This window comes from Crocuta crocuta, unplaced genomic scaffold, assembly GCF_008692635.1.
Source record: "Crocuta crocuta isolate KB4526 unplaced genomic scaffold, BGI_CrCroc_1.0 scaffold267, whole genome shotgun sequence".
In the NCBI taxonomy this organism is placed as follows: Eukaryota; Metazoa; Chordata; class Mammalia; order Carnivora; family Hyaenidae; genus Crocuta; species Crocuta crocuta.
In genome coordinates, this window is record NW_027531899.1 from 3,281,472 (window position 1) to 3,298,016 (window position 16,545).

At 37.6% G+C, this 16,545-nt stretch overlaps 1 protein-coding gene across 4 annotated transcripts in view; it reads right to left on the reverse strand.

Moving 5' to 3' along the window:
• Nucleotides 1-595: 595 nt before the first annotated feature.
• ZFP14 (ZFP14 zinc finger protein) overlaps nt 596-16,545 on the reverse strand; it is a 126,594-nt gene continuing 110,644 nt past the window's right edge. For 3 of the 4 annotated variants that reach the window (XM_077773750.1, XM_077773747.1, XM_077773748.1), the window contains one exon: nt 596-5,926. In XM_077773750.1, coding sequence (XP_077629876.1) covers nt 4,560-5,926 — 1,367 coding nt within the window. In that variant the 3' untranslated portion in view covers nt 596-4,559. The remainder of the gene's footprint in view (nt 5,927-16,545) is intronic. The other variant, XM_077773751.1, reaches the window with a different exon arrangement.

A 16,545-nucleotide genomic window follows, 5' to 3' on the forward strand; every position in this document is an offset into this window, starting at 1 on the left:
CATTTGCAAATACCATGACCACATGGCAGAAAACATAAGACTAAATATATAGAGTAAGATTATCTGGTAAGGTTGAAAATAAAACTATATCTAAATTTAAAATGTTAGCAAAATAATGAATGCCTAAACAAAAATGAAAAAGATGCTCAACTCCCTTGTTTTAAAAATTTTTTTTAATGTTTATTTATTTTTGAGAGTGAGAGAGACAGCACAAGTGAGGGAGGGGCAGAGAGAGAGGGAAATACAGAATCCAAAGCAGGCTCCAGGCTCTGAGCTGTCAGCACAGAGCCTGACGTGGGGCTCAAACCCACAGACTGCAAGGTCACAACTGGAGCCGCAGTCAGATGCTTAACCGAGCCACCCAGGCACCCCTTAACTCACCTGTAATCAGGGAAATTAAATGTTGAAACCAGTAACAGAAGAAAATATCGATGCTCATTTCAATGATTAAAGGGATTCAAAATTAGTGCAGTGTTGTAGAACAAGAATATGTAGAGCTGATAGTATATACAGCTGACAGTGAACAATTTCACTTCTAGATATGCACCTTATATTCTTCACTTATTAAAGAAATCAGAAAACACACAAAATGATATTCAATATAGCCTTTTTAATACAATGAAAAATGGTTTATGTCTTAATCACTATTTAACAGACCATTTAAGCATGTTTAATATATACATATCAAGGACCAAGCTAAAATATTTTACATTCTACAGAAAAGCACAAGCCCTCAATTCAAGCAGGAAGCTTTCAGAATGATGTGAGCTGCAAAGAAAAGTGCCCTTCCTTACCTCCTCTCGACACACCCACTCACCATAATGTCTGAAACGATGCCTTTGAGACATTCATTGTGGTAATGGAAGCATCTACCAAAGTGGTTCACGTTGTAAAGACGGTACAAGATACTGGGAATGAGAATTTCACAATGAAGTAAATCTGGGGTAACCTGTGTTAAATAAAAAAAATCTCTTTACTATATCTTTTGACAAACTGATACTGTGTACTTGGATTTCCCCAAAGGTAGATTTTTTATGCTTTACTGTGTTCACACATTTTTCAGAGATACCATTTTCCCCCAAACACCAAGGACTAGTATTTCCCAAAACAAGCTTATGGACAATGTTGGGTTAAGGCTTTACGCGCTGTTAAACACTGGTCTTCTGGAGATATCTGATACTTGGGAAAGGCAACACATGGACCTATGAGTCAAGACAGATTTTGTAATAAATTCTAAATATACCTTATTTAGAATTAAGATTAATAGGATCTTCATAAATGAAAGTGGTCTAGATTTTGCTTTTTAGGAGCGATCTTCATCTAGATTTGTATCAGGATTATTTTAACTGTGCAGAATTAATTGGCAGAATTTTGTGAAGGATTATCTATTCCTTAAAGCTTTCACCTGTACAACCATCAGATTTTTTTTCTTAAGCAGGTAGTTCATATACACACACATTCGTTTGTTGGTCTATTTAACTGTCATAATGGAATCCTATAGAAAAAATAAGTAACCCCTTTATATTTTATGTACTAGAATACATATAGCACATATAATATAGTATTACCTTATAATTAAAACAAAATTTTGATAGTCTGTAGCTATGCCACCTTTGCCAATATTCTAAATGTATATCTTTCATTTTCTTTTTCTTGATTAGATCTTCCAAAATCTAGTCATTGTTAACACTGGATTAATTCTTCTACTATTTAGTCCTTAACTTCTATTTTTAGTTGTGCTCTGTTTCTCATGTATAGGTTTTATTTTGTTCTGTTTCTGGTTTCTTGACATAAATACTTACTCATTCCCTTAACACATTTACGTATGTGACACGCCCTGTGTTGACTGCTGAGGATAAGGTGAAGATGATGAAGACTGGACCCACAAATGAAATTTCCTTAATGCATTAAAGGGCATTAATTTCTCACTGAACAGAATTCTGGTGACATCTCACAAGTTTAGATGCACATATTAGCAATTATTTCTAAGTCTATACACTCCAGGTTTGTTTTTAAACATTTTATTACTGAAACTTTCAAGTACATTAAAAAATAGAAAATATTAGAACAATGAGCCCCCCCTCCCCAAGCAAACATGTCAGTAATTAACATTTTACTAATCTACTTCCCAACTCTCTGTGCCAATTCTTTTTCTTTTGCTGGAGTCTTCTAATGGAAATGTGGTATCTTACCATTTCATAAATATGTAAGTATGTATCTCTAACACATAGAACCGTTTATTTTTAAATAACCACACTGATACTATCCCTAACAAAATGAGTATTTCTAAATATCGCTTAATACTCAGTGTGTGTCCACATTTCCCCCAGTGTCTCCAAAATGTCTTTTTACATTTTGTTCGAACTAGGTCCAAGTAATGCCCACGTACTGAATTTAGTTGATAGGTCTCTTAGGTTTCTTTTAATCTATTAACAGTTGCCCTTCCCTTTTCTTTTTCATACCGCTCATTAGTTGAAGAAATCAGGTCATTTGTTTTGTAGAATTTTACACATTCTAGGTCTGCTTGGCTGCTTCCCTGTGGTGCCATTTACTTTGTTCAACTAGTCCCCAAATTCTTGTTTTAAAGAATTTGATTTAAAGGTTTGCTTTCTTCAGTTCATTTTTTGGCAGTAAGGCTTTGTAGGTGGTGGTATGTACTTCCTACTGCATTTTATCAGGAGATGGATATTGTCTGATAGTCCCACTTTTATAGAGGTTTAAAATTGATCAAAGGGCTCGAGGTGGTCAGCTTGATAAATCCACTGTAAAGTTCTCGCTACAAAATATTTCACTCAATAGTTTTAATATCCACTGAAGATCATTTTCTGGACCCGTTATTCCACTAGGGAACTAGAAAATGGTGATTTTCTAATCCTAGCATTCTTTCTGTGTTTATTGGCAATATTCCTTTTAAAAAAAGACTTAATTTGATGAGCTTTTGGTGGCTCTGAAATGTGGTTCACATGGAAAAAGCAAAATAAGTGCTCATTTTTCTTATCAATTTTCAGGATGAGTTGGTGCTCAAGCATCTTCCATTGCTGACCAAACTGTGTAGCTGTGACCAAGTTAAACTATCAAACTAGTAGGGGGATCATGTCAAAAGACCCAACTCCCACTGGTTGAAGATGGGGCAATTTGAACATCAAACAGTATACCGACTATAAAGCAATGTTTTTTCTTTTATACAAGAGTTTTATATACACACACATACACGCGTGCACACACACACACGATATTAAACTTCCAACTGGTTACTTTCCCCTTTCTGCCATCTTAATAGTTTCTAATTTGTCTTTAACAGTGGTCAGGCAACAGGGATTGCAAAACATTTACTTTTTAGAATTTACTATGGGAAACTAATTCCATTTTTCTGACTCTTCAACAGTTGTACTCGTAACTTCACCTTCATGAAATTCACAAGGTTGCTTTTCAGCATGAAATTACTGATGCAGCTCAAATGATGAATAACTTCTCACATTCAATACAATCTCCTAGATTTTTTCTGGAATAAATTATCTTAAGTTTAATTAAGTGCTGAGCAGTGACGTGAGACATTTCTATATTTACTACTTCTATAGTATATTCTTTCATATGAATTCACTAACACTAATGACAACAACTGTAGATAATATTTATAGAAAACATGCTATGTGGCTGCTATTTTTCCAAGCATTACCTACTTAATCCTCAAGACAATCCTGTCACATGGTGTGGCAGGCTGACTCTGAAATGGTTCTACATTGTGGTATTCATCTTGTGTAATCCTCTATAATCTCTACCCTTGAGTGTGGGGTAGCCTAGTAACTTGGTTCTAACCAGTAGAAGACAGCAAAAGTGTTATTTTGGTGATTAGATCACATAAGATTATAGCTTCTGTGATGCTAGCAGGCTCTACCACATTCTTGGCTTGCACACTTAATAAGTAGCCATTTGAAGAAGCCTATGTGGCATGGAACGAAGGTCAGCTTTCAACCAACAGCCAGCTAGAAACTGAAGACCTCAGTGCATCAGCTGACAACCATGTGAGGTTGAAAGTTGATCCCTTTCCCTGTTAAACCTTAAGATGAGACCCAACCCTGGCTGAAACCTTTAGTTTAGCTTTATGAAAGACCCTAAAGGAGAGGACCCAACTAAATTATGTCCAGACACCTGACCCATAGAAATTGTGAGATAAGTATTATTTTAAGCTACTAAGCTTGTGGTAATTTATTACACACCAATAAATAACTAATATACATAGGTACTATTATCACCATTTTACAAGTGAGCAAAATGAGGCACAGAAGTTTAAGTACCTTGTCCAATAACACACTGGTAATAAAGTAGTGAAATGGGGATAATGATAGATAAGGCTAAAGTTTTCCCTACATTCATTATATTACTCCCTCAAATGAATTTGCCGAAGATAAACAATGTCTGAATGGTGATGAAAGGTTTTTAAAGCAATAATATTTCTTTCCAATAATATAAAATTTCTTTGCTTAAAGCATGAAACAAATTTCTCAAAAATGAATTTCCTGATATTCTGTAACATAATGTACAATTGAAGCCTTCTTGTTTTAAACTCCATTATGAATTTTCTGATGTTGAGTAAGGTGTGAATGTTGCCTAAAGGCCTTCTTACATTCCTTACATTTGTAGGGTTTCTCCCCAGTATGAATTCTCTGATGTTGAGTAAGGAATGAATAAAGTCTAAAAGCCTTACCACATTCCTTACATTCATAAGGTTTCTCACCAGTATGAATACTCTGATGCTGAGTAAGTTGTGAGAGCAGTCTAAAAGGTTTTCTACATTCCTTGCATTCATAAGGTTTCTCACCAGTATGAATACTCTGATGTTGGGTAAGCTGTGAGAGCAATCTAAAGGCCTTCCCACATTCTTCACATTCATATGGTCTCTCACCAATATGAATGCTCTGATGTGAAATAAGTTGTGAGTAACTACTAAAGGTCTTCCAGCATTCCATACATTCATAGGGTTTCTCACGAGTATGGATTCTCTGATGGCGAACAAGTTGCTGCCTTAGTCTAAAAGTCTTTCCACACTCCTTACATTCATAGGGTTTCTCACCAGTATGAATACTCTGATGGACAGTAAGTTGTTGGCATATTCTAAAAGCCTTTCCACATTCCTTACATTCATAAGGTTTTTCACCAAAATGAATTTTCTGATGTACTCTAAGGTCTGGACCACATACAAAGGCTTTCCCACATTCCTTACATTCATAGAGTTTCTCAGCAGTATGAAGTCTTTGATGTCGAGTAAGGTGTGTACACTGCCTAAAGGTCTTCCCACATGCCTTACACTCATAGGGTTTCTCACCAGTGTGAATTCTCTGATGTCGAGCAAGTTGCTGATGCACTCTGAAGGCTTTTCCACACTCCTTACATTCATAGGGCTTTTCACCAGTGTGAAGTCTCTGATGTTGAGTAAGTTCTTGGAGCACTGTAAAGGCTTTCCCACATTCCTTACATTCATAGGGCTTCTCACCAGTATGAAGTTTGTGATGTCGAATAAGGTGTGCACGCTGTCTAAATGCCTGCCCACATTCCTTACATTTATAAGGTTTCTCACCAGTATGAATTCTCAGGTGTTGACTAAGTGTTGAGCGACGAATAAAGGTCTTCCTACATTCCTTACATTCATACAGCTTTTCTCCATTATGAATTCTCTGATATTCAGCAAGAAAATTATGCTTTTTGTAAGTGGTCATTTTTTCAGAAGTTATTTTCACTTGCCCAAAATATCCCTCTTGTGGTTCCTTATGCTCCTCAATCTTGCTTTTGCATTCCCAATCATTTCTGAAAAGGGAGTCCTGAAGACTATAACTTTTAATTCTTTCCATTATCTCCCACTGGAATGAATATATTTCATAAATGTCCTTTTCTGGAGATAAAATATTGGTCCTGTATCTGGACTCCAAATCTGAAAGAAAACAAGGCAAACACACACTGTTTTCCTGTGACAGAAGAAAGCTTCTACAGAGAAATAAAAGGCACCTAAAATAATGCCTATTATAAGTGAATGGATTAGGTATCTCTAAAATAGGCATTTCTGCTACAACACCACATATGTGTACTAAAAAAAATCCCTTATCTTCTGCAAAATTACACACCAAAAAATAAAGACTTTATGAAGAAAACAGCTGGAGAAAACCACTCAAACCTACACAACTTTATTGGCAGAGCACTAACAAACAAAATAATTGATATCCCAAGAGATAATCCAAAAGGCGGCTCGATATGGCTGAAGGCCTCTTCATGGATACTAAATGCCCAAAAATAAAGTGGAAATGGTGGATTTCAAGTGCTGAGACATCGCAGTGAAGAGAAAAAAAAAAAGAGGGAGAAAGGAAAAAACAAAAAACAAACCCTGAGCCAGTAAGGTTACTATTAAGGTGAGAATAGGGTGGGGCGCCTAGGTGGCTTAGTCGGTTAAGCGTCCGACTTTTGCTTAGGTCATGATCTCGCGGTTAGTGGGTTCGAGCCCCGCGTCAGGCTCTGTGATAACTGCCAGCTCGGAGCCTGGAGCCTGTTTCAGTCTGTGACTCCCTCTCTCTCTGATCCTCCCCTGCTCACGCTGTCTCTCTCTCTCTCTCTCCTAGAAATAAATAAAACATTAAAAAAAAAAAAAAAAGGTGGGAATAGGGTAAAATGTAACCTGCCTTCAGCTAGAAGCCATACAAGGTTGATGGTATGATGGTATATATCTCTGGGGAGACAGCCCTGGGTGCAGACACTTAATAATATTCTTCATGTAGAGGTGAAAGGGCATCCAACAATAAAGCATCAAGTTGAAGGCTTCTGCCTTTCCCGCTGAATCTTATAAGTTTACTTCTAGTCTGGGTTCATTCAAGCAGGAAAATTACCTGTGAATCAACTAACTTTCATATTGTACTGTTATCATTCTCTATTCCATATCACTATTCAGCTCATTTGTATTGTGAGTTATTAATTATATTATGGAACAGACTGTATTCTCCTACTTTAAAAAAAAAAAAAGGTAAAGGAAACAGAGAATAGAGTCCAGGATTGGAGGTAAGGTTGGTGATTAGGGATACAAGTTAAATCAGTCTAAGAATCACCTGAAGATTTCTTAAAACTATACAGAGGTATTTTTTAATACATTTTTTTTAAAGTTTATTTATTTTTGAGAGACAGAGACAGAGCCTGAGTTGAGGAGGGGCAGAGAGAGGGAGAGAGAGAATCTGAAGCAGGAGCCAGGCTCTGAGAGCCTGGCGCATGGGGATCAAACCCACAAACCATGATATCACGACCTGAACTGAAATAGGACGCTTAACCACCTGAGCCACCAAGGTGCCCCTATACAGAGCTATGTTTAACTGACTGAAACATAATCTGCATGATTGAGTCCTGGGCATGTTTATGTTTTGTACTTATTTATATTCTCCAGCAAATGATTCAAATGTTGATCAATATTTGAGTCTCTCTACTTAAATGTTTTTAATGATTTCTCTTAAAATCTAAAAGTATCTATGATTTAGATTTCTCTAAAATCTAAAAGAATTAGAATCAAATATAGATACCTGAGCATAGATAATAAGACTTCTGCTTATCAGAAATTGAAGAAGACACAAAGAAATGGAAAAACATTCCATGCTCATGGATAGGAAGANAAGCCTCTTTTCAGCTCACAAAAGGTACTACCACTGTCCCCATTAAATAGGATCATTCACAGGTTGTTCCCAACTGCATGGTTGGCTACCCTTCATCATCAAGTCTCAATCAACAATCACTTCAGAAAAGCTATTCCTGCTGATCCTGTTTAAAACTCTATTCCAGCAACTAGTTGCTCTTCTTTTTCCCAATTTTGGAATGTTTATTACTTTTCTCATTTGTTATTGTTAGTTTCTTACCCCTAAGCTTTCTTAGTGGCAGAAGCAATCTCTAGGTTCATTTACCATTAAATAACAAACCCCATTTAAGAAACAAAACAGACGAACATATGGGAAGGGAGGAAAAGAGGAGAAGGAAACAAAACATGAGAGACTCTTAAGGACAGGAAACAAACGGAGGGTTGATGGAGGGAGCGGGGTGGGGGATGGGCTAGATGGGTGATGGGTATTAAAGACTATACTTGTTATGAGCACGGAGTGTAGTATGCAAATGATGAATCACTGAATTCTGTAACACTAATATTACGCTGTATGTTAACCAAAATTTAAATAAAAAGTAAAAATATACAAATAAATAACCCCAAATATACAATAGATGTTACTCATTTAATTCCCATAATTACATAATCACTAACAGATATGTACTTCTGTTTCTAATCTTCTATTTATTATTTTTAAATGTTTATTTATTTTGAGAGAGGGAGAAAGTGAGCAAAGGACGGACAGGGACAGAATCTCAAGAAGGTTCTGCACTGACAGATGCAGGGCTCGAACCCACGAATCTCAAGACTACGGCCTGAGCAGAAATCAAGAGTCAGATGTTTAACCTACTGAGATACCCACGCGCCACTCTAATCTTTTAAAGTGTACTACAATAGGGGTGCCTGGCTGGCTCAGTCAGTGGAGCATGTGGCTCTTGATCTCAGAGTTGTGTTTGAGACCCACATTGGGAATAAAGTTTACTTAAAAAAAAAGTGCAATGATTTACTTGTCTCTACTAGAGTTTATACTATTATCGATGCTACATTTGCTCAAATTTTTGTTTCTTCATACATCCTCTAGGTGCTCCTTCCCATTCCTGCATACCCAAAGCAATTTTTGTACTTTCCAAAAAACTATCTCAAACAATTTTTAAAATATTTTTATTTATTTATTTCTGAGAGAGAGAGAGAGACAGAGTGAGCAGGGGAGGGTCAGAGAGAGAGGGAGACACAGAATCGGAAGCAGACTCCAGGCTCTAAGCTAGCTGTCAGCACAGAGCCTGATGCAGAGCTCGAACCCACGAATCGTGAGATCATGACCTGAACCAAAGTCGGAAGCTTAACCGGTTGACTGAGCCACCAACACGTCCCTAAGTGTCCAACTTTGGCTCAGGTCATGTTCTCACAGTTCTTGAGTTCAAGCCCCATGTCAGGCTCTGTGCTGATAGCTCAGAGCCTGGAGCCTACTTCAGATTCTGTGCCTCCCTCTCTCTCTGCCCCTCCCCCGCTCGCACTCTGTCTCTCTCTCTCAAAAATAAACAAACATTAAAAAATTAATATTAATATCTTCACAATATTGGGAAGGATATAAAGGAGCTAATTTAAGGCACAATGTAGTAAGTGTTTTAATCTCTAGGGCAACTATGAGAAGAAAGATAAACATGTAACTAACATATCCAGGAGGTAAAAGCTAAAATCAATATACTTGATTCATCCAGAAAAGGCAGGAAAGGGAAAGAAGAATAAGCTGGACAAACAAAAAATTAGGAAGATAGTAGATTTAAGCCTAAATATATAAAAAAAAAATTACTTAAATACAGATGAATAAAATACATCAATTAAAAGGCAAAGACATTTCTCATCCATATTGGGGGGAGGAAGCTGTATGGAGAGTCCAATCTGTAAAGTGGGCATCTACCCACGGGAGCAGCCTCAGGCAGGTTGTTGAAATCCAAGTGAGGTGAGGAGAATATCCAGAGAGAGGAGCAAAACAACATGTATTGGGCAAACCTACCATGAATCTAACTCAACTTCCCACCACTACCATTTCAATCAGAATTACCATTATCTTCAATTAAGACAGATGAAATGGGGCGCCTGGGTGGCTTAGTCGGTTAAGCGTCCGACTTTTGCTTAGGGCATGATCTCGCGGTTCGTGGGTTCGAGCCCCGCGTCGGGCTCTGTGCTGACTGCCAGCTCAGAGCCTGGATCCTGTTTCAGAGTCTGTGTCTCCCTCTCTCTCTGACCCTCCCCTGTTCACGCTGTCTCTCTCTCTCCTAGAAATAAATAAAACATTTAAAAAAAAAAAAAAGACAGATGAAATAGCCTTCTAATTGGTCTTCCTACTTCCCACCTTGTCCCTATTCAATCTGTTCTCCATAGAGTGATAATTATAAGATGAATCAGCTTCTCCTGCTCAAAAATTTCCAATGCCTTTCTATAACATTTAAAAGTCACGTGCGTTGGGGTGCCTGGATGGCTCAGTTGGTTAAGCGTCCAACTCTTGATTTAGCTCAGGTCATGATCTCATGGTTGTGAGATCAAGTCCCATGTTGGGCTCTACACTAAGTGTGGAGCCTGCTTGAGATTCTCTCTCTCTCTCTGTCCCTCTCCCCAACTCGCACTCTTTCTCAAAAAAAGAGGTGGAGGGGCGCCTGGGTGGCTTAGTCGGTTAAGCGTCCGACTTTCACTTGGGTCATGATCTCGCGGTTCGTGGGTTCGAGCCCCGCGTCGGGCTCTGGGCTGACTGCCAGCTCAGAGCCTGGAGCCTGTTTCAGTCTGTGACTCCCTCTCTCTCTGACCCTCCCCTGCTCACGCTGTCTCTCTCTCTCTCCTAGAAAAAAAAAAAAAAAAATTAAAAAAAAAAAAAAAAAAAGAAGAGGTGGAGGCTCCTGGGTGGCTCAGTTGGTTAAGTGTCCAATTCTTGGTTTCAGTTCAAGTCATGATTTCATAGTTTGTGAGTTCTAGCCCTGCATCAGGCTCCAGCACAGACCCTGCTTGGGACACTCTCTCTCTCTCTCTCTCTCTCTCTGTGCCCTCCCCCACTCACTCTCTCTCTCAAAATAAATAAACTTAAAAAAAAAAATGTTTTTTAAGTCATGTGACTTAACTTTGGATAATCATCCTAGTCATCCTGGCCTTCTTGTTTTTCCTCAAACATACAAAACTTCTGACTCCTAACCTAAGGCCCTTGCATTTGCTGTTCTACCAGAACTGGTTTTTTTTTTTTTTAATGTTTATTTGAGAGAAGGTGAGGGATACAGTGCAAGTGGTGAAGGGGCAGAGAGAGAGGAAGACACAGAATCCAAAGGAAGCTCCAAGATCTGAGCTGTCAGCACAGAACCCAACGTGGGGCTCGAACTCACAACTGTGAGATCATGACCTGAGCCCAAGCCAGATGCCCAACCGACTGATCCACCCACGCATCCCTAGAACTGCTCTTGCTTTAGATATTTTTTTTTTTAATGTTTTATTTATTTCTAGGAGAGAGATAGAGACAGCATGAGCAGGGGAGGGTCAGAGAGAGAGGGAATCACAGACTCTGAAACAGGCTCCAGGCTCTGAGCTGGCAGTCAGCACAGAGCCTGATGCAGGGCTCGAACCCACGAACCGCGAGATCATGACCCAAGCGAAAGTCGGACGCTTAACCGACTAAGCCACCCAGGCGCCCCATCTTGCTTTAGATATTTTTATAACCTAAGCTCTTTTTCACATCTCCACTCAAATATCACCTCCTCAAAAAGCCTGACCAGCTTAAAATACACCTGCCTACACCTGCTCACTTCTATTCCCTTGCTCTTCTCACTTTTCTAAGTTTATTTTGAGAGAGAGCACATGTGCGCAGGCAGGGGAGGAGAGAAAGAGAATCCCAAGTAGGTTCTGTGCTATCAGTGTGGAGTCTGATGCACGGCTCCACCTCCAGAGTGAGACACTTAACTGACTGAGTCCCCCAGGAGCCTCTCACTTTCTTAATACTACTTGTCACCAGCTAATATTATTTATTCATTTACTTGTTTACTTAATGTCCAACTCCTATGAAAATGTAAACATGGCTGCTGGAACCTATCATTCTTGTTCACAATGTTCCACTGATGTCAGATTAGGCACTCAACAAATGAATACATTTTTAGGCAACAAAAGACATAGAAACTAATCAAACAGAACCTGGAAAGAAACTGAATCCTATATAGATAGATATTGCTATGGACTGAATTATGTCCTTCCAAAGACATACACTAAAGCCCTAACCACTCAATGTGACTGTATTTAGCAACAGTGCTTTTAGAGGCAATTAAGGTTTAATGAAGTCATATGGCTCCTAATCCGATAGGACCGGTGGCCTTATCGGCCTCTCTGGTGTATGAGGACAATGTGAGAAGGGATGATCTGCAAGCCAGAAAGAGGGCCTTCACTGGAACACCCAACAGATTTCCAGCCTCCACAACTATAGGAAAGCAAGTTTCTGTTGTTGGAATCACCCAGTCTATTGTATTTTGTTATGGCAACTCAAGTTAATACAACAGATTTAAATATACATGAATTATAATCACTGATCATAAAAAAGAGTAGCCCTCTTTTTGTGTAAATCTCTCTGTTTAAATCTTTAACCCATCACCCCTAAGGGGACATTTCTGTTTACTTGTTAGTTTGAAATAACTGTAGATTCTTAGGAGGCTGCAAAGGATCTAGAGAAAAGAAAATGTTATTAAGAGAAACATAAGGAAGAAAAACATGGAAGAGAAAATACATTTATAGTACTGTACTAGTATTTGTTGAGAAAAATCCATGTATAAGTGGACCCACACAGTTCAAATGCATATTGTTCAAGGCTCAACTGTATAGGGTCCTATGCAATTTAAAAATGTTATCACGTAGGGTGCCTGGGTGGCACAGTTAAGTGTCTGCCTTCAGCTCAGGTCATGATCTCACGGTTTGTGAGTTCGAGCCCCGTGTTGGGTTCTCTGCTGTCCTCACAGAGACTGCTTCAGATCCTTTGTCCCTCTCTCTTTGACCCTTCCCCAGCCCCTGCCTCAAAAATAAATAAAAACTTAAAACATTTTTTATCACGTTTAACTTGCATAATTACTACCACAAACAAGATACTCACTGTACCATAACCACAAGACTCCCTTGGGTTACTCCTTTATGGCCCTAAAACATCCCTTCACTTTTCTATATCCTAACCCTTGGCAATGATCAATTCATTTTCATCTCTATAATTTTGTTATTTCATAAATATTACATAATTGAGGTCATGTGGTATACAAATTTTTGTGATTGGTTTTTCTCACTCAGCATAATTACCTTGAGGTTCACCTAAGCTGTTGTGTGTATCAATAGTTTCTTTCTTTTAGTTGCTGAGCATTATTCTATGGTATAGATGTAACTTTTACCCATTATTAATTGGGTTATCATTATGGTGTTGAATTGTAGTATATGTTGTTCCTTTGTTGGATATGTTTTCTCTCAGTCTGTGACTTATCCATTAATTTTTTTATTGGTACATTGGTATAATTTTTATTGGTATACTAAAGTTTTTAACTTGGATAAAGTCTGATTTGTCAAGTTTTTATTTTTATGGTTATTGCTTTTACCTAAGAAGCCTTTGCTTATAAGTCATGCTCCTAGTTTTCCTCTAAAAGCTTTATATTTAGCTTTCATATATTTTTTAAAGGTTATTTTTAATTTTTTTCTACTAATCCCTACACCCAACATGGGGCTCAAACCCCGAGATCAAGAGTCACATGCTCCTCCAACTGAGCTAGCCAGGCACCCCTAGCTTTCATATTTTTTATATAAAATTTATACTTAGTTTTGAAACATTTTATTTTTTATATTTAACTTTATTTAAGAGAAAGAGAGTGAGCATGTGCAAGTTGGGGAGAGGTGAAGAGGGGGAAAGAGAATTCAAGCAGGCTCCATGCTCAGCACAGGCACTGATATGGGGCTTGATCCCATGACCTTGGGATCATGACCTGAGCTGAAATCAAGAGTTAGATGCTCAACCCACTGAGCCACCCAGGGACCCCTATATTTAACTTCTACATCTGGCTTTTTATATTTTAGAGTATAGTTTTTATATTTAAGTCTAAAATCCATCTTAAATTAATTTTTTAAGTTTATTTATTTATTTTGAGAGAGAGTGCATGAGCAGGGGAAGGACAGAGAGGGAAAGAGGGAAACCCAAGAAGAGCCTGATGCAGGACTCGAACTCACAAACCATGAGATCATGACTTGAGCTGAAATCAAGAGTCAGACACTTAACAGGCTGAGCCACCCAGGTACCCCCATCTTAATTTTGGAATGAAGTAGGGATGATGTTTTTCCCCCGTTATTCCAGCATCATTTGTTGAAAAAACTTTCCTTTCCCCATTGGAATGCTTCGGTGCCTTTGTCAAAAAATAAATGATCTTTTAAGTATGTGTAAGTTCCACTCTAGGATCTTTGTTCTGTCCTGTTTGTTGATCCTTATCCAATACTCAATGTCTTGATAACCATAGTTTTATAATAAATCTTAAAGTGTCTTGAAGTCATGTAGTCTAATTCCTATAACATATTCTTCCTTTTCTAAGAATACTTTAGAAATGCTAAGTCCATTGTTTTTCCATATAAATTTTGGAATCAGTTTATTAAAATCTATAATATTGACATTTTACCAATACTGAGTCGGGGATCCTGGGTAACACAGTGAGTTAAGTGGCTAACTTTGGCTCAGGTCATGATCTCGAGGTTTGTGAGTTTGAGCCCTGCATTGAGCTCTGTGCTTACAGTTCAGAGCCTGAAGCCTGCTTTGGATTCTGTGTCTTCCTCACTCTCTGCCCCTCCCCTGCTTGGGCTCTGTCTCTGTCTCTCAAAAAATGAATAAAAACGTTAAAAAAATTAAAAACAAAAAATAAAAAAAATAATACTGAGTCTTCTCATCCCCAAAATAATCTCTCTCCATTTATTCAGGTCTTTCTGTTACCAATTCCATGATTTTTAGTGGAAATCTTACATGTTTTATCAAATTTATTCTTTAGTATTTTTGTTGACACCATTGTAAACTGACTTAATTTGCTTGCAATTTTTTAAATTGACTTAATTTACTTTAATTTCCTAATTTTTTTTCACTCCCAGTATATAAAAACACACTGATTTTTATATATTAACCTTGCCTCCTGTGATTTTACTGTGTTTTTCATTTATTACTTTGAGTACTTTTGTTTGATTCCTTATGATTTTCTATTTTTCATTATTTATTTTATTATTTTATTATTTATTATTATCTATCATTTCATTTTCTACATAATCACCAAAGACAGTTTAACTTCTTTATGTGTCTTCTTTTTCTTGCTGTATTGCAATGCTAGGACCTTTCAATACAATGTTAAACAGATATGGAAAAGTGGGCACTCTTGCCTTGTTCTCAATCTTAGAGCAAAATTCTTCAATCAAGCATGATGAAGTTTATCATGTAGTAGTTGTTGTTTTTTTTTAACAGTATTTTTTGAGGAAGTTCCCTTAAGTTTCTGATTTCCTGAAAATTTTTATCATGAATAGATCTTGAATTTTGTCATATACTATTTTTCTATCTATGGACACAATTGCATGGTTTCCCTCATTTCTGTTAATATAGTGAATTACACATAATGTTTTTTACATTTATAATATTAAACCAAGCTTGCATTCCTGGGATAAACTCTACTTGATCATCATTTTTATGTATTACTGGTATTGATATTTGATTTACTGATATATTTTTTTTTTAATGTTTTATTTATTCCTGAGAAGATACAGCGTGAGCAGGGGAGGGTCAGAGAGAGAGGGAGACACAGAATCCAAAGCAGGCTCCAGGCTCTGAGCTGTCAGCACAAAGCCTGACGTGGGGCTCGAACCCATGAACGGCGAGATCATGACCTGAGCCGAAGTCGGACACTTAACCGACTGAGCCACACAGGCGCTCCTGATTTACTGATATGTTCTTACAGATTTTACATCTATGTTCATGAAGGATAATAAGTCCATAATTTTTCCCCCTTTAGTGAATTCCTTGTCAGGACACACTGTTAACAGTGATGCTACTCTCAGAAAATGAGTTGGGAGGTGTTCTTTCCTTTTATGAAGGAATTTGTTAATAGTGCTGCTATTTCTTCTTTAAATATTTAATATAATTCACAAGTAAAGCCATGTGAGCCTGGTGTTTTCTTTGTGCAAAGATTTCTGATTATGAATTCAATTATTTTTTTATAGATATAAGGTTACTCATTTTTTTTTTCTTGTGTCAGTTCTGGTAATTATGTTTTTCAAGGAATTTTTCCATTTCACTTAAGATGTCCAATTTATTGGCATAAAATTATTCATGGTATTCTTTTATTATTCTTTTAATGGCTATAGGATGTGAAGCAATAACTCTGTTTCTCTTTCATTCCTAGCGTTAAAAACTAATGTTGTCTTTTTGACAGCATAGTGCTGTCAAAGTGAGCACTTTCTTTTTTTTCTAAATGAGTCAAGCTAGGTTTTTACCAATTTTGTTGATCTTTTCAAGAAATCAGCTTTTGGCTTTATTAACTTTTTTCTACTTTTTCTATCTTTTCAGCTCTTACGTTTATTATCATCTTTTTTTTTTCTTCTACTGAGAGCAGGTGCTCTCTTTGTCGTAGGTAAAAAATATGAGAGATGAGAAAATAGTTGTAATTGAGGTCAACAGGAAGCTCCTTTGGAATCTAGTCTTAAAAGATTTTCGGGGCACCTGGGTGGCTTAGTAGGTTAAGCGTCTGACTTTCGCTTAGGTCATGATCTCGCGGTTTGTGGGTTCGAGCCCCGTGTCCGGCTCTGTGCTGCTGCCAGCTCAGAGCCTGGAGCCTGTTTCAGAGTCTGTGACTCCCTCTCTCTCTGACCCTCCCCTGCTCACGCTGTCTCTCTCTCTCTCCTAGAAATAAATTAAAAAA